The sequence below is a fragment of the Castor canadensis genome, chromosome 16 (assembly GCF_047511655.1).
Source record: "Castor canadensis chromosome 16, mCasCan1.hap1v2, whole genome shotgun sequence".
Lineage (NCBI taxonomy): Eukaryota > Metazoa > Chordata > Mammalia > Rodentia > Castoridae > Castor > Castor canadensis.
Genome location: NC_133401.1, coordinates 38235078 through 38258213, shown reverse-complemented (window position 1 = coordinate 38258213; position 23136 = coordinate 38235078). Strand labels below are relative to the sequence as shown.

The window sequence follows — 23136 nt, the reverse complement described above, 5'->3', positions numbered from 1 at the left end:
CCCTCCCACTCACCACAGCACCCGTCAGCATCCCCCACTAGTAGCTGCACTTGTGATAACTATGGACCAACATGGCGCTACATCAGGGGTCACTCTTGGACTGTCCATCCTGTGAGCTTGGAGAACTGTGTAAGGGCATGATCCCCCCATTCCAGGGTCAACAGAGTAGTTTGCCCTGAAATCCCCTGGGCTTCATCTACTCATTCCTCCCTCTCCCAACCCCTGGTAACCATTGGTCCTCTCCTGGTCTCCCTAGCTTTGCCTTTTCTAGAATGTCACACAGTTGGCTCATACATACGCAGCCTTTTCAGATGTGTGTCTTTCGCTTAGAGACATGCTTTTAATTTCTCCATGTCTTTTCACAGCCTGAGCACTCATGGTTTTTCAGTGCTGACTAACAGGCCATTGTCTAAACGTAGTCCCCGGATCTTTCGGTCCCTGGGGATTTTCACAGCTGGTTGCTTGACTGCCTCAAGCATTAACTGCATGACTTTGGACAGATTCTTCTCCAAACCTCCAGTGTTTTCCACTTGTAAAATGGGAATAAATACTGCGTACCTCCAGGGAGTGGAGATGTAATGCGGAAGCTCATGTAAGGCACTGATCAGCTTCCAGCATCAGCAGGACTGCAGATGTTAGCTGCAATTACCACACTGCTAGCCCTGTGACGTCGCTGTCACTCAATGGGATTGTGGTGCCTTCTGATCTCTGCAGAGCAGCTTAGGAGGACATGGAGGCAATCCAGAATTTGGGCTCAAATCCTGAGTCTGCTTAGGCAGCTGGCTAGACCTCTCTGAGCCTTAGTTTCCTCATGTATAAAATGGGGGGGGGGTCACATTACATTCTCTCTTCTATGGTGGCTTTGAGAAACAAGGGAAATTGCTCAATGGAGTATGCATAAGCCTGTGGTATCCTGTTGGCACTCATGAAAGGCTAGGCCATTGCTGACTGACTGTGAACTGCCCATCTAAGTGTAGAATGAAGGCAGGGACAGGACAGTGTGTTTGAGGATGGATGGAAGCCCAGGTACTGCCCGCCATCAGGGTCACAGGGCTCCTCTTTGGGTTGAAACTGGGACTAGAAAGGTGTCTTCAAAGCAGCAGAGGGAATGGGGAGAGGCAGTGACCAGGAATGGGGGCAGCCACACCTCTGCAGTGGGCCAAAGCCTGCCTCCATGTCTTCTTGGTGCCAATGACAGCAGAAAGCTGAAAACACAGACCTTAGCCAAGGCCAACCAGCAGTTGTTCTCACAGCCTCCAAGGGACAGAACTAGGGAACAGGGAAAAGTTACCGGGCCACAGCAAATGGCTGACTGTGCTCACCAGCAAGATCCGTGAGACAGCTGGGTCTGAACAAGAAGTCCTGAACTCTCCTAAGAAACATTCTTGGCCTTGTTCAAATTGGATGCCCCACCTGGGAGACCCATCAACACCACTGTACCCAGAGTGCTTGGAGATGCTTCCTGACCATGCAGTGCCCGTGACTCTAGGAGGGATATGGGCTGTCAGGAGCCTCGCTTTCTAGATAGAGGATAAAGGTCACTCAAGGTGGCATTGCCAGGAGTGAGACCTTATACCCTCAGCTCTCAGATCCCGCAGCCTAGGTCAATACTAGGGTCTGCATACTCCACAGGTCTCCTGCTCTGCAGTGTCATCACCATTCTCCAGCACTGTCCACACAGTCATTCAGCATCAGCTTGATGCATTGGTGCCTCCTCTGCTATGATAGGATGGGAGTCAAACAAAGGCAGCACCTGTGGCCTGGAGTTAGGGTCAAGAAGAGTTCTGTCACAGAACAAAGCCTGCAGGCTTCCAGTCTCTGCATGGAAGACAGGCTGGAGAGGGCCCAAGTCACCGAGGGTCTGCTGTGGCCTTGCTGGGTTCAAGTCCCAGCTCCACCACTTGCTACCTGTGGTCTTGGGAAATTTACTTCTCTGCCCTGTGCCTCAGTTTTTCCCAGGCTATCAAATAGAGCCTGCCTCACTGGATTGTTCTGAGGGAGCTCCTAAGTTAGCACATAGACATACACAACGCCTGGCCCCTGTTACTGCGTGCTTTCTGTACCCCATGAGTAGAGGGTGCAGGGTACATGGACGATCAAAACATTTTCTCCTTCTCCAGGGAAAATGTCCTCTCCCACCAATGCCAGTGGTGGGCTGCCCCCTCACCTGGGGAGCTAGGAAATAAGACCAGAAAGAGGGACACATTGTGTTCCCCACAGGACCAAAAAGAGACAGAAGCCAGAGTAGCTGGTGAACCCTGGGACCAGCGGGCCACAGCCACCTTCATAAAGGCTGTGGGTGCCTCCTGCATATTCACCTCCTGTTCCTGGGCGTCTCTCCCTCTTCCCCTCTCCCCACTGCCCTTTCCTTCTCAGCTTTGCTCCAACTTGCTTGACCTCAATAGCACAGAGCTGAGGTTCTGAATCCCAGAAAGACTTGAGCATTTACATAACTAACTGGACTAAACCATGCAAAAAGAAAAGAAAAACAAAGGGAGTTTGTACATACACACTCAAATTGAGGATTCATTAAGCATTCACACACAGGTGTGCATGAGAAGGATCAAGACCATATCCAGGAGGGGAGCTCTGCTGGGAGGGGTGGAAATGGGCCAAAGACGGGAAAGTGGAAGCAGGATAGGAATATGGGTGTGGTTTGTTTATTTTGGAGGCTCTGGAGTTTGAACTCAGAGCCTTGCATTTGCTAGGCGGGTATTCTACCAATTGACCCACTCCACCAGAACTTAATCAAGAAGATAGGGTTCTGGGGGTGTGGCTCAAGTGGTAGAGCACCTGCTTAGCAAGTGCAAAGCCTTGAATTCAAACCCCAGCACTGCCAAAAAAGAAAAAGGACATAGATTACTATGTGATTTTATATGTCTAAAAATTTTTCAAAGCTTTAAAATCAGGTAATACAACAACAAAAAAGAATGAATCACTCATCTACATACCATGGGGGTGATGTCCATAGTTGTGACAGAAGGGAAGATGTCTTGTGCACAGGTTGTACAAGTGCAATCGTGTGACACTGGAGGACATGCAGTACTAATGCAGTGAGGCAAGTCAGGAGATGGGTCACCTCTTGGTGGGGGATGCTGACTGGGGAGGGGCCCAAGGGAAACTTCTGAGGTCCTGGGAACAGTCTGTACCCTGACCTGGTGTGCCAAGAGGAAACCGAATAAGTCACTGAGCTGTGTGTTTAATGAGAGCACTTTATGGTGAGCCAAACCTCAATTGAAAAATAACTTAAAAATAAAAAAGAAAGAAAATTGAATCATCAGCCGGTTTGGAAATCCTTTGCATTGGGTCAGGGACATACTGAATAAACTTTTAAAATCTCTTTCTATGCCAACTTACTAATGGATTCCTTCATCGTGTACATTGACTGTCTCCTCTGGGAGCAACCTTGAGCAAGGCACCACGGCAGATGCACAGGGAAACCTTCCAAGGCCCCAAGGACACTGGCTTAAGTCAGCACAACCCAGGTTAGGATCCTGGAATCTGCCTTCGTTTGCTGCATAGGCTGGATAAGTGATATTCCCCTCTGATAAACAAGTGTGGTCAGGATTAAAGGTGACAGGGTTCAGACTGTGCCTAGCACACAGTAGATGTTCAGAAAACTGGGACCTGTTAATATGGTCCATCCTTTAACCCCAAGAACAATGTTTAACCAACTGCATGGAATGATTAGTGGGTTGAGAAGTCAATTTAGTGGGCTGCAACTAGCATAAAAAGGTTTCAACAGAACAGAAAATATCTGTTTGTACTGCCTATAATAAGGGAAGCACTGTTGTGCCGAGGGTTTTGTTTTGTTCTGTTTTTGGTTTTATCGAGACAGGGTATTGCTATGTAGTCCAGGCTGGCCTCAAACTTGAGATCCTCCTGCCTTATTCTCCCGGATGCTGAGAATATAGGTATACATAACCATTCCTGATCTCATTGTCCAGCAGGTTGCATGATAAATGTATTTCTTATGGAGGGGAGATGTCAAAAGTGATTGAAAACTGTGCTCTGGCTGAGTCACACAGCACTGTGACATAGAGGGACACCTCAAGATGCTTCTCAGAGTTAAGGAGAAATAACCACACACTATGAGAACCATTCGAATGCTTCCAAGAAAGTCACATTCGTTTTTTGCTGCTGTTGTTTTTACAAAGAAATGCTGTGAGGCTCAGGGAAGAAAGAGTATGGACTGCTGTCTGAAGGAAGTGGTTTCCGATCTGGACCTACAAAAACTGTCATGCTTGAATTCCTGGAAGAAAGAAGTGGCTGGACCATGGGAGGAGTCATAGCCACCAGCCTGTCAGGCCCCAGGGCTCATCTGTCCCTCAGGAGGACAGGTGGCCCTGGGAGTGCTTACATGTAAGATGGCTCTATGTAGAGTCCAGGGAGGGCAGAAAATAACATGAATAACCTGCCAAAGACATTGTCCCTTTCCATTTCTCTTTCAAGTCTCTTGGTCAAGTTCAGAAATCTTATTTGGTGCTAGTAGGTCTTTTAACATCAGACAATCTCACTTTGGGGGTGGTGGTGATAGGGCTAGAACCCAGGGACTCTCACATGCTAAGCAAGTGCTGTACCACAGAGCTACACACCCCAGTCCCAATATAATGTCACTTTTTGGTAAAAAAGAAGAGCATGCTTCAGGCACTAAAGCTTCTGTCAGCAACAGTCCGTGGCTAGAACTTTCTTCTCACTGCCCCAACCCGAGATTCACTCCAAGACTCACGGTGGGTGATAATGTTTTCTATTTCTAGGGATGGTGTGAAATGTTTACCTTTTAAAACTCATTCATTCAGGTTTTTTTTTTAACCAAATGAGTCCATTTAAATAAAATATGCTGTGGCTGATAGCGTGGGTAGATGGAGATAAGGCAAAAATTGTGATAGTAGCCAGGAGTGGTTCAAGTTTGTATAATATTGGTGACAACTTCTCAAGTATGAGGCTGGGGAAGTTTATCATAGTTTGACATCAGTGAGTGCCAGGAAGGGCACCAGTTAAGTGTGCCTACATGCTGAGTAAGGGTGACAGTGCTCCGGAGGGGTGACCCAGGTCCCTTTCAAGAGAAGCCAAGGCTGGCCAGCCAAGTTGCTCTGGAGAATTCTTCATGGAAACAGTACCTTACAGTTGAAAAGTGTCTACATCTGTGCTGTAGAACATCAATGACATCACGGTCACTGTCAGCATCCTCTCATCAGGCCTTGACCTCAGTAAAGGCTTTCTGAAGATACCTAGGTATCCACAGGCCATTGGTTCCAGGACCCTTTTGGATACTAAAATTCATGGACACTCAAGTCCCTTATATAAAATGGCCCGGTAGGGGGGGAGCGGGAGGGGGTGGAGTGGGTGGTAAGGGAGGGGGTGGGGGCAGGGGGGAGAAATAAACCAAGCCTTGTATGCACATATGAATAATAAAAGAAAAATGAAAAAAAAAAAAAAAAAAAGGACAGCAAAAAAAATAAATAAATAAAATGGCCCGGTATTTGCACAGAACCTACACACATCCTCCTGTGTACTTGAATCATCTCTCGATCACTTGTGCTACATACACTGCAAGTAGTGGTCACTTGCTGTATTCTTTAGGGAATAAAGACAAGGAAAAATGTCTGTACATGCTCAGTGCAGGTAAACTTTTTGCCTGATATTTTGGGTGAGTGGTTGATTGGATCTGTGGGTGTGGGACCGAGGAGACAGAGGGCTGACTGCACTCACCTGTGTGGTCCCTAAAAGACAGTCTCCGCTCACGCTTTTCTTTCCTGCTCTTCATTGTCCCTCGTGCTCTCTGGGTAAACTTTGCTCTAGCATGAATAGCACTGAAAGGTCCCTCCACCTGCACCCAGCGTCCTCTCATGCTATATCTTACGTAACTGTAGGGAAAGTTGCAAAACTAAGAAGTTAACCCTTGGCACCATTCTGTAACTAAGCTGCAAATGTCCCGGATTTCACCAGGATTTCTGCTCATGTCCTTTCACTGGTCAGGATCCCACCATTTCATTTATGTGTTGTGTCCCCTCCACTCTGTGATAGCACATGTATGTTTCCTAGAGTCACTTTCTGTGGCTCTGTCAGAATGCCTGAGACTTGGTAACTTAGGAAGAAAAGAGGTTTATTTGGCTTCTAGTTCTGGAGTGTGGGGCATCCAAAAGCATGGTGCCAGTACCTGCTCAGCTTCTGCTGAGGGTCTCGTGCTGCTTCAACCTGTGACAGAAAGCGGAAGGGTAAGTGGGTGCACAGAAAGAGACAAAACACATGGGGCAGCCTGGTTTTCTAACAACTGGCCCTCGTGGTAGCTGATTCAGTCCTGTGAGAGTGAGAAGTCCCCCAAAGGTTGACATCAGTTGGTCTTAACAGCTCAGCCATCTCTGGGCCACAGTGGCCATCATATTCCAACGTGAGTTTTGGTGGTAACACAGGCAAACCATAGTGGCTGTTGTGGTATGCAGTGTACCGCACTCCCATAGCACAGGTTTTAAAAGCACCTGGAGCCAGGGAAGTGGCTCAAGCCTGTAATCCTAGCTACTCAGGAGACAGAGATCAGGAGGATCACGGTTTGAAGCCAGCCCAGGCAAACAGTTCTGCAAGACCCTACCTTGAAAAAAACCATCACAAAAAAGGGCTGGTGGAGTAGCTCAAGATGTAGGCCCTGAGTTCAAACCCTAGTACTGTACCTAGAAATAGGAAGAGCTTTGTCACTCTAGTGACTCTTCTCCCTAACCTTTAGGAAATCCTATGACCTTCCTAACCACATCCATGTACCTTGCCAGGACGCTTCCATGCTGGACTCAAAGAACTTGGGAATCTTCTGATAAAAGACTACACGTGACTGTAACACACAGACTAAGCCTCTGAAACCATGAACCAAAATACATCTTTCCTCCTTTAAGCTCCTTTTGCCATGAATTCTGTCACAGCAAAGAAAACTAATCAGTAGCATTTCTGGGTCGCACGTCATAACTGTATGCCATTCTCAGGGGCTTGCGCTACACCAGGGGCTATGATGTCAATGTATCTTGTGATGGTGACAGTGACCTTCATCACCTAGCTAAGGAGGTCTGCAAGATTCCTCGCTGCAAAGTAACCATTTTGCTTAGTAATGGCTAAGGTTTTGGGAGAGACACTCAAGGTGCTCTATGCAGCTATCTCATTTCTGCCTAAGTTTTTGGGTGCTAATTTTAGCATCCACTGGAATTTTTTTTTCTTTAGAGACAGAGTCTCCCTATATAGCCCAGGCTGGCTTGGCTACTGATTCTGCTGCCTCAGCCTCCTGCATGCTGAGATTACAGGCATGGCCCATGACGTCCAGCATCCCCATCAGTGGATTTTAAATGAAGCAATTATTACTGTGGTGTTCTACATTTATTCATTCCAATACTTCCCCTCCACACACACACTTTTTTTGTCTTAAAAGTCCTTGGCAGGATTTACTAATGTGCCACTGGGAAAATCTAGGCTTCGAGGTAAACCACATCTTTCTGTTTTTACTGAAAAATATAGTCCACGGCATCCCAAGACGTTCCAAGTTTTCCTTTTCTTCCTTCTTTTCTTCACATCATTCTGTATTATACATCGCTCACTTTTAGAGCTGGTGAGCACCAGGCTGGCCTGGTCAGGAAACAATGCCATGGCACTGATCTGAACTGGTCAGTGAGTCACCCCAGGGCCTTGACACTTGCATTACTTTCCAATTCCTAAGCATCAGGCACTGTACTAGATGCCTTTTTTTTTTACTTTTTTTTTCTTTTATTATTCATATGTGCATACAAGGCTTGGGTCATTTCTCTCCCCTGCCCCCACCCCCAAGGTGCCTTGACCCAAACAGCTTAATTTCATCTTTACATCAACTCAGTCCATTCTCTGCCGCTATAATGAATACCTGGTACTAGATATATATATTTTTTTTTCAAAAAAATAGTTTATTGTGCTCACACTTCTAGAAACTGCAAAGTCCAAAATTGGGCAGTCACATCAGGAAGACACATCTGCTTCAACTCATGGCAGAAATTGGAAGAACAGGTGCACATGTGTAAAAGAGAGAAGGGAGCTGAACTCTGGAAACAGCTAACACATTATCAAGAGAAAAGCATTAATCCTGCCCAGTGTGGTGGCACACAGTTATAAACCTAGCACTTGGGAGGCTGAGGCAGGAATATCACAAGTTCAAGGTCAGCCTGGGCTACATAGAAAGGCTCTCAATAACAACAACAACAACAACAACAACAACAAAACAAACAAAAAGCATTAATCCATTCATGAAGGTTGTACCTCTAATTCCCAAACATCTCACTCTAGGCCCCACCTCTCGATGCTGCCACATTGAGAAATTAACACACAACCTGAGTTTAGGTAGGGACAAACACAATTGAACCATACATCAACTATCTTCTCATTTATGATGAGGAAACTTTTATTCACTTAGCCAGACAATATTTACTGCCTGCAAGAACCAGGGCCCAATGATTGTGCTGAAGTACAGGAGTGAAGGAAACTGGGGTGGCCAGGCCTCTGAGGATGCGCTTCTCATGGAGACAAACACAGGGGAGTTGGGTGTCCTGAGATGGTAGAAGCTGGGGACAGACACAGGATGGTGGGACGAGTATGGGCACCACAGGCTGTGCGTGTGAGCTCAGGACGGGCACTCCTACCAGAGGCCTGAGGAGGGGAAGGAACCAGCAAGCCAAAAGCATTCTGGGAAACACATTCTCAGTGGAGGCAACAGCCAGTGCTCAGCTAGGCTCCGAGCTGGCATTAAACCATCCTGTGTGACAGCAGCCAGGGGCACTGTGGCCAGAGTATAGGGAGACAGACAAGGTGAGGTCAGTGAGGTGGACGAGGACAGCTTGCCTGAGGCTGGGGCAATGGCTCTGGATGGTTCTTCTGTTGCATCTAAAGCAGGGCACCAAGTGCCCAAATGAGTTTCACCCGGAGTCACCCCAGCGGTTAGCAACAGAGCCAGGTTCTAGCAGAGGTTGGCCTAGCCTACGTTTACCCTAGCCAGGCCCTTGCTCCGCCACAGAGCACCAGCCCAAGTCCTAAGGCAGAGCTCCAGGACACAAAGAAACACAGACGTGGCTCAAACCCTGAACTCCCCCACGCAAGGTCATTCAGAAGCCCACTGCAGAGCTCTGCCTCCAGAAGCACCGTCTTTCTCCTGGCCCTGACCCCAGGACCCTTGCTCGGCACCAGTGCAGAGACAGCTTCTTCTCAGGCACCCAAGTGGCCTGGATTCTGCCACACAAGCCTCAGAGCAGCCTGTTTCTTTCAGGGTTCCAAGGTCTGCTAACACTGTTCCCAGCCCTTCCTCTTGTGTGTTCATATTCAATACAGCACTGTGCAGTACTATGAGCACAGACTCAGGAGCCAGGGAGTCTGTGTTCTGATCCCAGTTCTTGGGGGGGGTGGGGGGGTATAGCTCAGAGGTAGAGCATTTGCCTTCAGATCCCAGTTCTGCTACAGGTGCAGGCTCAAGTTAGGCATGTTAGCTAACCTCTCTGTGCCTCAGTTTCCCCATGAGTAGAATGTTCATCAGTGACAGGTGCTGAGGATTATCTGAATCAACAGATGTGAGGCACTGTTCCATTGTGGACCTTGGATTTTTTGCATCCTGGCCATGGAACCGAGAGTCTTGCATGTACAAAGCCTGTGCGGTACCACTGAGTCACAGCCCAGCCTCCGCTTCTCCTTACTAACAGTAGCATCAGTCCTTCAAGGGTTGCCAGCACTCCTTGGCAGCTCCCCCATCAGGGCACAGAGCCCACTGCCTCATGTACCTATGCTGCACGTTCACTTCCGTCCCTGGCATGAAGCCCGGTCCTGGATAAACGCTGTTTGTTGAAGGCATAAATAAGTAATGAACAAACACATAGGAGGGTGAGATGCTGAGTGTGCGTCAAAGGTAAGACTGAGAGCTTGTGATAAGTCAGGACAAATCCTATGGACAAAAGTGCCTCTGGCAGAGCTGAGTAATTAAGAGAAGGCCTGTGGGCCTGGCACAGCTAAGAGCCAAGAAACGCAGCAGGAGAAACAGCTGATCACCAGCCTGCAGAAGACAGAGCCCAGCACACTGGTCATGGTGTCTGGAGTTAGTGACACCTCACTTTCAAATCCCTAAGCTATCCACCTGTCAGCCACACTGTCATCTTGGCAAGGCCAGTGCCCACAGCTGGGCAGGCTGTCCCCTGCCCAAGGCTGAGAGTGAGGGTTAAAATCCAGTCCTGTGCTCAGCTCCAGGAAGTGGAAGGGCTGTGGGGGCTTCAGAGGCGCTGAAGGGGAGCTTTGAAAGTGATCCCCCAGAGGTAACAGAGAAGTGACTGCCAACACTGCCGACCTGCATCCTGTCTCCAAATCTGTTTTAGCCCACAAAGTGGAGCCAACAGGGCAGCTACCTACCCCTACAGGTGGCGGATGGCAGGGTCAGCTCTGAGATACCCTAGAACTGTGCCTGGTACATAGCAGGAGGGGAGTGCATTTGTCAAACCAGTAAGTGAAGGGACAAATGAGTGGGCTAACTTGCTGAACAGATGTCACTCTTCCTTGCCTTTCTCTACAGACAGCCTGCATATGGGGTCCCCACACATAGTACCCACACAGCGGGCTCCTGCACCAGACTGAACTCTAGTGAACCCTCACCCCCTCACACACACAGGCTGGAGGAAAACAGAAAGGGAGGCAGGTGACCCCACACTGGAATGCAGCCTTTCTCAGTCAGCTGGGAAGGGCGATAAGGAGGTGGCTATGGGAACCATGGGGAAGGTGGGGAGCCCATTCACACAGAACAGGAGGATCTGGGTATGGGGTGGCCTGGGAGCACAGTTCCTGAATGACTGGCTGGCCGGGGCCTCAGGCCCCTTGGGAACCTGCACAGCCAAGGGCAGTGTCTCATCAAAACAGGAAAATCATAGAGGAAAAATGCACGTCAGTGGTCTGGTATTTACAGGGAACGGCCCTGCTGCAACCCAAGGACCAGGAGGAGGGACAGGGAGGGAATGTGAAGGGGCACTAAGGGGAGCAGGGTGCTCCTGGTAAGACTGCACTGTCCCCCAGCCCTCCAGGGTCTCAGGAAGATAGGAGGGCAAGTCTAGATGGAACTGCCTGAGAAGAGACAGGAGGACCTTAGAACTCATGGCCAGAGTGGCTCCCCTGGCTTGGCCTTGTGGCTGTGCCTGTAACCACACAACGTGCTCTGGACACCGAAGGTGCTCTGCAGTGTTATCTGTAATGTAGACAAGCCAGGACTTTGGCTCCTGCACCAGCATGCAGGAGCCTTGCAATCCTAGGACAGCATGGAGTGGCCCTTCCACCCACAGGGTGCTGGCGAGGTCAGGGAGGTGGACTTGGACTGCAGGCACCCGCAGCCTCCTCCTCGCTTCTGGATTGGGTCAAAATCGTCATGGCCACATGACCATGGGACACTCAACAAAGGCGCCTCCACTCCACCCTGCCTACAGCTCCTGGGACACATTGTCCTAGCATCTGTGCCTCTGTTCTGGGACTGCTTTCATCCTGGATGCTGGTTTGTCTAGATGGCAGCCCTGAGCTGCTCCTCTGGTGTGTGGCTAAAGGGCGTGAGGGTGGGGGTGGGGTGATGGTACAGACCACCCTGTCATGTGGACACCACAGGAGGCTCTTTGGTCCCCTCTTTGCTTATGGTTCAAGGTGAACTTTCCAGCTGGGTGCTGGTGGCTCACACCTATAACCCTAGCTATTCAGGAGGCAGAAATCAGGAGGATCATGGCTCAAAACCAGCCTGGGCAAATAGTTCAAGAGACCCTATCTGGAAATACCCATCACACACACAAAAAAAAAGTCTGGTGGAGTGGTTCAATGTGTAGGCCCTGAGTTCAAACCTCAGTCTGCGAAAAAGAAAAGGTAAACTTTCCATGAGGATCTTCTCATTGCTCACAACACATCAAGGGCCAAATTTCTTAGGATAAAAAGCAAACTCCTTACTGTGCCTTCTGAGGCCCTCACAGTCTGGCCAAGTAACTCCTTCAACCCAGGTGCTCTCCAGCTTGTCCTACGGCCACTTTGCCTGTGCTCTTCCTCCACGTGGGTCTCCGTCCCTCCCTCTCAATGACTCCTGGGATTTCTTAGACACACAGGGATCACTGCTGTGAGGTTTCTCTTCCTGGGACACAAGGGCCTGTGACTTTCCTTCAGAGCCCTCACAGCAACCCATAATTACAAATTGAACTGGATGTTTGTTTTAATTGCTGAAACCTTAAACTTGGTGAGGGCAGGGGATCTGTCCCTATCACTCATGGCTGGACAGTGCCTGGCACAATGTACCATGGACATTTGAACATGAATTGGTAAGTGAACAAATGAGTGACCAAACAACCAGGCGGATGAAGAGTGAAAATGAAGGTGATGCAGAGAATAGATGGGAGACCCAGATGTTGATGGAGGGAAGCATGAGGGGCTGCCTTGGGTCCTGGGGGAACAGGGGACGCTGGAGAAGGGCACATGGCTCTGTGGCTGTGGCAGACTCTTACTGCAGTTCATGTGTACTGTCGCGTTAGCCTATGGTAACAGATGAGGAAACTGAGTCCCAGGGAGTTGAAGCCCCTGAGTCCCACAGCCAGGGAAGGGTGAGGCCAGAGCTGTGGCTGCTCCCTGCTGCACACAGGTGGTGATGGTGAGCTCAGATTCAAGGGCAGCAGCCCCTACCCCACTATCCTTGCAAGGAAACAAAGAGAAGCATCTCTGTGGACAGGAACGCTAACTCCTGAGTGAGGATGGTGAGTGGCAGTGACCCGACCATGCTGGGGGTGTCAACACAAGCAACCCCAGCCAGATCTAATGGAAGCATCTCACCAGCACGAGCTGTCTGTGCCATTGCCCACGGAACAGGCACTGTCATCAGTCCCATCCACACCCACCTGAGCAAACAGAAGCTACAGGGTTCCCCGGCCCAATTTAAGACTCATAAACATGCACTGCTCTCCCTACTATCTTGCTTCAGCGAGCCCCGCACGCACCATGTCCCAGGGTTTGCTAGGAACACTATTTGTCCAAAAAGCTTTTAAATTTCTCAGCTGTGGCTTTCCTGTTGGGGGGGTTCTTGGGAGCATCCCACACTGTCTATGTGCTTGTAATACGTTCAGGCATTTGTAGCGTATCTGCCCCATTAGCTAAATGGGGACACTGAGGCAGGAGGATGAGGGCACAAGCTAGAATTCAGTCTTAAGTGGGCCTCCATCCATATCCAGTCTCCACAAGGATCTGAACAAGAAAGGGCCATCCCAGAAGGGAGAATTCGTTCTCTACCATCTTAGGGAAATGCGTGGGCTTTTAGTTTTTCCTCCAAGCCCCAGAGACTTTTCACAGTCATCTGATCCTTTTTCATTTGCCTCAAAACCCCTTCTGCTCAAGAATCTGCTATGGTTCCCCAGTGCCTGATACGCTACTGAGTGCAGATTCATTGTATCCCTCACTGCCATGCCCATCTCCCAAACTCTCAGTGGGTACAGAGGCCTCCACTAGAACTTCATGGTGCTACCTCCTCTCCAGGAAGCCCCCAATTCACTCCCTATTTGCTTCACTTCCAGTCAAGCACTATTGTAAGTGTGGCCTTGACTCCTCTCTGGCCTGACTGAACAAACCTCAGCTCACCTTTCCAACAGGGCTCTTTGCTTCTTGTGAGTCAGGTTCAAGTCCATCTGCATGGGCCTGGTGTTCAGCTAGTCTCAGCTTCTGCAGCCTGCTGCCCCTGCCTTGCTCTCCAGCCCCGCCACTCTCAGGAATGTCTGCCTCCCAGGACACAGGGTCACTGGTAAGGCACATATCTTCCCTGGCTCCCCCTGCCAAGAGGCTGTGAACTCACTCACTCACTCATTCACTCATTGTCTTTTTTTAATTGGACGGATGTGACTTACAATTTAATAAGGGACGCTTGATGAACTGAAGGTCAACATTTTCAAAACATCACTCGAGGTGGAAAATGTGAATCAAAGAAACATCTTGGCAGACACGTTGAATGTCACAAGAGCCAGCAGCTGCTGGACTGCCCAGACCATCCTGCAGCACGGTCTGTGCCAGTGCCCCTCCCCCAGGGAAGCAGCTTCCCATCCAAGGCCAGTCCCAGTCCTGGGGGTGGCAAGGACAGATGCCAGGCACACTCCTCCCACACTGAGGGTTCCACCTTCCTGATGCATACCCTGGTCAGGTCACCATGTCCTGATAGTTGACCCCTGCCTTTGCCTCTGAACTGGACTGGACTCCTCACCCTGGCACCAAACCAACTCTACTCACCATTAAGGTCTAGGGTGACCGTCGTGGGAGAACCTTCCCGAACACTTGCACAATGCTGGACCTAAACATCCCCAGAGTTCTCTGGACATTCTTACTTAGAAAATTCTCAATCGTGTGCTTGCCCATATTCCCAGGTGGAGTGGGTACGCCAGCCTCTATACAGTGCAAGGCACACAATACGTGCTCAATAAATGACTGCTGCATGCGTGAATGGGCTAATGAGCCAGTAGGTGCTGGAGGACTGAGTGCCTCAGTGGAAGTGCTTTGCGTGGGAGTTTTGGCCCCACTGAGCCACCAGTGAGAGGTGCGGGGTGTGGAGTCACGAAGGGCCCAGGATTCTCTGGGAGGCAGGTAGATGTGCTTCCTCTCCTGCACCCTGGATAGTGCTGTCATCCCAGCCACCCAGCAGTGTGGGAAATGCCATTAGGGAGAAGAGGCCCACTTCTGCACCTACCCGAGTGCCCCCAGGCAGCTCACTGAAGGGGTCCATCTGGGGAGCTCGTGACTGAGTGACCCTCACCCTCAGTAGTTTCATCTGTATAACGGGAACAGAGCAATTCTGGCCCCAGCACCCTGTGACACTCGCTCACTTCAAAGGAGCTGAGAAGACTGCTGAAGACTGTGCACGTGGCTTCTGTCCCTGTTTCTTAAATTGCTTTTGAGGGAAATCTCATTCAGACAACAGCAACAGACCAGCAGTTACTGAACACTCCCGACACTCCCAGAAAGCAAGGTGCACATCATCCTGCTTTTCGAACTGCTGATGGAACTCTCACAGGGACCCTGGAGGGGGGCACCATGCCCTTCTCTACCCTTCAGCAGAGGAAGCAAATGGAAGCCAGCAGGGTGGTGGCATTTGTCCCCATCTGAGCAATCAGCAGGGAGCATAATTCTTGGTCAGTGAGACCAGATTCCTGCTTGCATTTCTCACTCTCTGGAACATTCAACTATACAGGCGCTCAATATTCAGAGGCCCAGACCCTGGATCTCCAGATGGGGCTGGGAGAATCTGCATCTTACCTGGCAGACTGTCCCCAGCCAATGGCTGCTTCTACCGGAAGCAGGGGACACCCCCAAGTCACTGGGATGGCTGGGCCCAGGACACGTTGCGCACTGTGGTGTGACTTCAGTGCAACTTCTTTTTTTTTGTAGCACTGGGGTTTGAACTCAGGGCTTCACACTTGCTGCTTGCTAGGCAGATGCTCTTACTGCTTGAGCCATTCCACCAGGCCCCTTCAGTGCAATTTCTATCCAGGCAATGGTAACCCATGGCAAAGCAGGCATACCAGGTGAGAGGTCACACAGAGACCATGCCCCTCATCCCCAGGTTGGGGACCCTCAAGGGCCACAAGGACACTGATGGCCACAAACACACAGGACAACATGTGCTTACTCCACATATGTACACACTGGCACTTCTAGGACAGACAGTGGCTCTCCTTGGAGGTCCCCTCCCTCAGCCAGACCCACAGATCCTCTCTCCTCTGGGCTAGTACCACAGGGTGCACAGAAAGATTATTCTAAAAGGACAGTTGTTAACCTGCCACCACAGTTGTTCTGTGGCCCAAACACAGAAATATCTAGTCAAGCCCCATAATAATGTCCCATGGGCTGAGTACTGACTGGCTGGGTGCCATGCGGGTGACTTGCACACATCATTTCATTGAAACACTGCTGTCCCCAGGAGGAGGTAGTGTGCTAAGGGTCAAGTTGCTAGTGAACAGAGCCACAATCAAAACTGAGGTTCAAATCCGAGGGGGCTCTGCTCACCCACTAGGTGATTCTTATTAAAAGCCTTTAGTGTGCCTGGCACTGTCCCAGGCCCCAAGGACACAGTGGAAACAAGCCGGAGCCTATCTCTGTCCATGGGGGACTTTGGAGACGCAGCTCTTAATGTCTGGTCTCTGCTATGTGCCCAAGACCACTGGTTTCTTTCACAGGGAGCCCTGTCTGGCTCCCTATGTACATAGCAGAGGTCTTTTGAGAATGTGATCTGGGCTAGAGGCCAAGAGTCCTTTTTGATTGGACATCAGCCAGCAAACACCAGGTCCTGCAGGCTAGTCAGCCGTTACAGGGCACCTGGGTGGCCACACTGTGTTTTGGAAAACCAGAAGCTGCCCCAGGCCTCTTTCTCTCATTCTGCCCTTTCCCATGAAGTGGCCTTGATGGTCTTCAAGCTTAGGGCTCCCGTGGAGGCACAAAAATGCAACACTGCCTGCCCCCAGCAGACGCTTTGGCTGGCCCACCTCCTGGCAGGTGCAGAGCCAATCACAGCAGACCAGCCTGGGACTTCTAGACATCTGCTCTCTCCGGCAGCTTTATGAAGCATCTTGTGCAGAAGATTCCGGCTGGGGGTGTGGCTCAGTGGTAGACCCCTTGCCTGGTATGTGCGAGGATCTGGGTTTAGTCCCTAGCACCACAGGTTAAAAAAAAAAAAAAAGACCATGGGCAAATCTATCTGGGGAAGAATCATACCAGCCACTGACATTTAAGGAGAGATAACTGAGTCAGAGCTCACACACTAATGACCCATGATTCCCATTTTGCAAATGAGCAAAACGAGGCACAGTGAATCTTAGTAACTTGCCCTGAGTCACACAGCAAGGAAGTGGAACACTTTAACTGGGGAGTCTGTGTCAGGAATCTGGGCTCCTGACAGTGGCCTCTCTATTAGGTGGGGTCAATTTAGCTGCATTGCAAGAGTCCTCAGATTTTAGAGAAATCCTTGCTGAGGCTCCTGAATTGGCTACACCTGCCTTGCTGTGTAGGTCCTGGACCTCTGATCCTGGCCCTCTTCCCTCTCACTTTCACAGTCCAAGCTGCCCAGCCCTCTCTCTGCCTGTGGCCTAATTCATCTCAGGCTCCTCTGGCCCCATAAGCTGGTCCATTAGAAACCAGGGTACAAGTCTCAGTGGGGGCCTGGAGAGCCCATGTCCCATCTATAGGGATGGCCCCTCCTCAGTCTTGGCTGTGGGCTGCCATGTGGCCAGCAAGGCCCACTTTTCCAGAAGCATCAGAAACCCACATTTTTATGTGAAACAGTCTTATTCAAAAATGTTGACATTTACTTCAATTTCCTTTATTAATAGGAGGGTCCAGTGACCAGATCTGTGGGCATAATTCAACCCCAATGCCTGTTGCAACCTCTACTTGCAATCAAGACAGCCTGCTTCCTGGCCAGGGAGGAAAGAAGAGGGTTCTGACAGTGAATTAGGAACTGCCATGAGCCTGGGGGCTGTGCAGGCTCCTCCTTAACTGCATGTAACCCTGTTTGCAAGTCAGAAAATGGCTCAGAGAGATGATGTGAACAACCCGAGGACACACAGCAAGAGGCTGGCAGTGCCAGGATGGGGATCCAGGTTCACAAGACTCTGAAGCCCTGGGTTCTCTCCATCTGCTCTCCTGCCCCACCCTCTGCTCTCACCCCAGCCTTCGGCCCAGCCATCCCAATCTAGCTGGCAGCACAGGACAGCAGCTGTAGAGGGCTGACTTGTCGTGCTCCAGTGAGTATGGGGCAGGCAGAGGTCCAAATGGAGTGAGGTATGGTGTGGCCCTGCTTCGAGGGGCCTGGCCTGGGACAGGGTGGGGCGGGGCAGGCAGCCAACTTTCTCACATCTCTTGGTAGTAACTCATGGTTACTCAGCCCTGACAAACCACCTGGTTTCTAGCATAACCCAGTTTTGCACTGAAGCTGAGCTGTGGAGGTTGGAACCAGTCACAGCCACCTGATTGCTAGGCAGAACTCCAGCTTTCAGAACCTCACATCCTGGACTCCAGAGACACAGGGCTGGCTGATCCCATCTGGGGGCCCTGCTGCTTCCAACTGCACTGATCCAATGAGCCCAGCCCAAACCTTGATGTGTCCCAACACTACAGGCAGTCACTCCACCTGGAATTCTCACTTCTCACCTGGAAACCAGCAACAAATGCCCCTGCCTCCCCCACTTGTGTTAGGAACTCAAAGTGACAATATGCTGACAGAATGAGACCAAGGGATGTTCAGATGCTTGGTGAATGATTTCACTTGGACTCTCAAACTACCACCCCCCCTCCCTATAAGTGCCTGGCACCTGCAGCTTCTTTCCTCTTCAACTTTCAGAAACATGAGTGCAGACAGAGTAGAGGGCAGGTCTTGTGCAATGCTAAGGAAGAGAGAGCAGTAGAGACCCACAGCCATGTTACTTGGCAGGATGTGAGGACCCAACACTTAGCACGGTGTTTACAGGTGCCTCCTGCAGGAAACTTCAGATGCTCTTCAGTTTAGGAAGGTTTCCATCAGGCAGTGGATCTCAGCTCTGCCACTTTGCCTGCTGCTGGTGTGACCTGGACCCTGGAGTCCAGGGTAAGTTGCAGTGAGGCTGTTCACAGCATCTAGTAACAGCTTCTTAGCATGTGGTACAGGCATAATGCTCCTCCGCTTATGATGGGGTGAGGTCCCAATGAACCCACGTATAAATGGAAACAATCGGAAGTCAAAACATGCATTCAATCCCCTAGCCTACCAAATCTTAGCGCCTAAACACACTCAGGACACTTACGTTAGCATAGTTTGAGCAAAATTCCTTACATAAAGCCTACAAGCCTACTTTATAATTCAGAGTTTGGCAGTTCATGGAAGGGATTGAACGCTACTGCAACTGGAAAACAAAAGCTTGCACAGACGCACTTTCGTGGCATTGTAAAGGTCAGAAATTGTTAAGTGGATCCATCCTAAGTTAGGTCCACCTATACAAGAAGTATAGGATTCAAATTCAGAACCGCTGTGTTTCTTTGGTTCCTTTCCAGCTGTGTGCACCCCTGCCACAAGTCACTAAGCCTGCTGAGCCTCAATTTCCTCATCTGCAGACAAAACCATCATGCCCACACAGCTTTGAAGGGCTTTCCAAATTCTCAAATACCATCAGCTGCTTTTGTGATGGCCATGATCAAGTTCATTAAGATTGGTGGGGCCCACTTTGAGAGCTACTCTTGAAGCAGTGGGAACCCTTGCTCAGGGCGTTCCAGCCTGTCTGATCCTAAGAATTGCTGAGGACGCCTATAAAGAGTGCAGATTCTCAGGCCAGATGAAACAGGCTCTTTGGGGGCAACACAGAGCCCAGGTAACTAGGTAACCTGCCAGTTGGCTAGAAAGAGCACAGCTGCCCCCTCAAAGTTGCAAGATGGGCAAACAGGGTCAGGTGAGCTAACCAAAAGCATAAATTCATATGTGTGTGGTGGGGGTGGTCGTCAGAAAGTCTTGGGTTAGGGCTTGGGTCTGTGTCTTTGCCAGCTTTGGGACTGTGAGTCAGGCCCTCAACCTCTCTGAGCCTCTGTTAGAGAACAGTGAAGCCTAGCCCTTGGGCTGGTGTAAGGGCTCCATCTCTTGACTTCCTTTACTCAGTTTCTAGGGGCTCATGTACCACTTCAAGCAAGGGAAGCTCACAGACATAGGGTGCACCTGGTGGCCTCCTGTCAGAACAGGTAGTGTGCCACCTGCTCCTCCTCAGACTTCCCAATTCCTCAGAATAGCAGGAAGTTCTTTCCCATCCACCTTCAGGAGAAAACTAGAAACACTCTGCACACACTGACATACGGTTCCAATCAGCTAATTTTACAGGAGGCAGATGCTTCTGTCACATGAATCTTAGGGTTCAGAGTCATATCCCGGAGACCAGAGGAGGGATCACAGGCCCTGTGGCCACAGACTTGAGGTCTGAACCTGGCCAGCCAGCCTCTCCCTCCCAGCTCTGTTGCTCCTTCCTTCTACCCACATGGACATAGCACCTGGTGTGTGCAGAGACTGGGCCAGCACGAGGATCAGGGATGAGTGAGTGTGTTGGTCCTGCTTTGCAGAGCTCTGCCTCCACTTGGGCAGACGGGTGTGATGTGACAAGCCATCAAACAAGCATTGCCACTGTGCCAAGTAACTGCCCAGTGATCCGGAGAGCAGGGTGAGAAAGAGAAGCCACAGCCAGGCAAGGGTGGCGGGCAACCAGAGTGAGACTGCAGGCTGCTGGGAAGATCTATTTTGAGAAAGAGCACTGGTTAGCCAAGTAATCCATGAGCCCCCTCCCCAAAGGCCCATGTCACCCCCATTGGCTCTTTTTCCCTTTTCAGGGCTCCACATGGAAAATAGCCACCACACTGCAGTTCTGCGCACACTCCCTCTGGAACCACCCTGGGGGACAGACAGTATCAGTGCTGTTTCCCCAGAAGCCCCCAGCCCCCGCCATAAAGTGCTAAGTGGTGGAAGGAAAGTGATGGGAGAAGGGAAGAGGAGGGAAGGAAGGAAGGCAGAAGGAAACCCCACTTCTCTGGGCCTCCATCTACCCAGCACCCTGTGTTTTCAATTGGGGGGAGGAGGTGCACCTAGGGGAGGGGAGGAAGCCAGACTCCTCCCTCTGAGAGCCTGTCGCAACAGCCAAGAATCTCAGCGGTCAGTTGACAGTCATAATGCAGAGGGACTTGTGCTCAGGTAAACTGTTCTGCTCAATAATGGCCCCAAAGCTCAAGTTTTTAGCTCAGAATGTTGTTAGAACTGTTCTAGTTTATTCTTAGTTCTTGCTTGGAACTTACGGTGCCTAATTTATAAATGAAACTTTATCACAGGTGTGGAGGACGTGGTACTGTCCGTGGTCCCAGGCATCCACCAGGCGGCTGGATGCATCCCTGTGGACAAGGGGGTGCCGTGTCCTTTAGCTATCTCACGCCTCCTGCAGGGCCGCTGGGCAGCAGGACTGAGCGGCTGTAGCTCTGTGGGTCTCTTTGTGGCAGCTTTTCCATTTTCAAAGATGCTAGAAAGTTACCTCATGTCAATATGTGTTAAGTTAAAAAACCGAGTAATTCAAAGAAAAATTATGGGGCTTAGGGGTGTGGCTCTTAGCAAGGATGAGGACATGAGTTCAAAACCCCAGTACCACCAAAAAAAAAAAAAAAAGAAAGAAAGAAGGAACGAAGGAAAACAACATGTATTCATGTTGTTTAGAAATTTTAGGAGGGCTGGCGGAGTGCTCAAGTGGTAGAGCGCCTGCCTAGCAAGCATGAGACACTGAGTTCAAACCCCAGTGTTGACAAAATAATTAATTAATTAATCATTAAAAGAAATTTTAGAAATACGCCAAAAATCACAAAATGGTGGAAGGCGGTACATGGTGACTTAAGTCACCACGCAGAGATGGTCAGGTGGTCTTTAGAGAGTCTTTTCTCTTCCTCTGGGCACACCACCAGGCCGTATTTCCTGACTTCTCTGGAAGTTATGTGTGGTCAGGTCCTGAGCTCTGGACAAAGGTGTGTGCGCAAGCAGAAGTGATGGGGTCACATTTCAACCTGCCACCCAGTCTGCCACGTGCCCATGTGCCCTGGAGGACCCCATGTTCTGGGATGGAAGGAACCTGGTCTCTGAGACCCCAGCAGAGTTAGCTGACTTGGGTGAGTACAAAGGATCCAGGCCGACTCCAATTTCATGGTCACCCACGAGCCTGCTGGACATCCTGGTGCTTTTTCTGGGCTGAACAAGCACAGTTCTAAGGGCTTCACTGAGACAAACTCATTTACTCCTCATGACAGTCTTGGGAGCAGGGCAGAGTGTCATCAGGCTTACCTTTCAATGAGGTAACTGAAGCCCAGAGGGGCTTAACACGCTGCCCCCGGTCATATACAAGGAAACAATGAACCTTGAACCCAGGATGGCCAGACGTGCAAAGCCCCCGCTTTGCCTCAGTGCCATGCAGCCTCTGCTGAGTGCCTCACCTGCGGCTAGCCATGACCTGAGCATGTGAAGTAAAAAGCCAATGACGCGCATGGCACAGAGCCGCTGGAGACAGGAGAGGCTGCCGGAGTCAGGACCAAGATGGGCTGCAAGGAAGGGCCATCAGCTGCCTTGAAAGAACAGAGAGGGCTTCCTGGAGGAGGTGGTGCTGGAGGCTGACAGAAGAGTGTGGGTGTGGGTGAGACTTCAGCAGGTGCAGACAGGTGGGGACGCTGTCTCACCCAGAGCCAAGTGCCATCTCCTAGTCCTCAGAAATGAGCTCTGGATAGGCCTGTCCACTGGAGGGGGCCTGAAAGACTCGGACAAAACCAGGAGACTGAATAGGAAATGAAAACCTCCCAACAAAGAAACACCCAGGACCAGATGGCTTCACAGCTGAGCTCCATCAAACTTTGAAAGAATTGATGCCAATACTTCTCCACCTCTTCCAAAACACAAAAATGTGCTAGGGAGCACTTCCTAACACATTTTATGAGGCCGACAGCACCTTAAATACCTAAGCCAGAAAAGATACACAAGACAAGAAAACTGTAGGCCAGTGTCTCAGATGAACACGGCATAAAACTCCTCAATCAAATGCTAGCGAAATGAACTCAGCAGCTCAGCAGCAAGATGTGCCACGCAAGGCTGGATGACAGCTGCAAAGCCACCCATGGCAACGCGCCAAATTCACAGACTGAAGGTCAAAGCCACCCGATCCCATTGCTGATGAAAAATCATTTGACTAAGTTCGACATCCTTCCACGATAAGAACTCTTAACAGTTCGGGCGCAGAGGGAATCAAACCCACAACTAGAACAATCTGTGGGGCGACACTGGCAGCTTTCCCATTGAGAGCCTGTAAAACGCAAGGGTGTGGCTCTCACCTCTTCAGCTCACTCCTACTGGAGGTACTAGCAAGAGCAATCAAACAAGGAAAAGAAACAAATGTATCCAAATCAGAAAGGAAGAAGTAAAACTTTCTGTTTGCAGATGACATGATTCCATCTGTAGAAAATCCCAAAGATTCCACCAAAAAAAAAAAATACCCAAAACTATTAGATCAGACATGTTTAGGACATAGCATCAACGTATGAAACCCCCTGGCATTTCTTTTTCTTTTTCCCTTTTTTGGTGGCATTGAGGTTTGAACTCAGGGT

The 23136-nt window shown here is 50.1% G+C and overlaps 1 protein-coding gene across 2 annotated transcripts in view; it reads right to left on the bottom strand.

The window, feature by feature from the left end:
• Positions 1 to 23136, bottom strand: part of Ergic1 (endoplasmic reticulum-golgi intermediate compartment 1) — a 107680-nt gene that overhangs the window by 71414 nt on the left and 13130 nt on the right. Inside the window, exon 1 of one of the 2 annotated variants that reach the window (XM_074058602.1) lies at positions 13612 to 13833. The exons of the other annotated variant lie outside the window; for it this stretch is intronic. Coding sequence (XP_073914703.1) covers positions 13612 to 13664 — 53 coding nt within the window. The 5' untranslated portion in view covers positions 13665 to 13833. Of the gene's footprint in view, positions 1 to 13611; positions 13834 to 23136 lie in introns of those variants that run through there. 2 annotated transcript variants of the gene reach the window in all.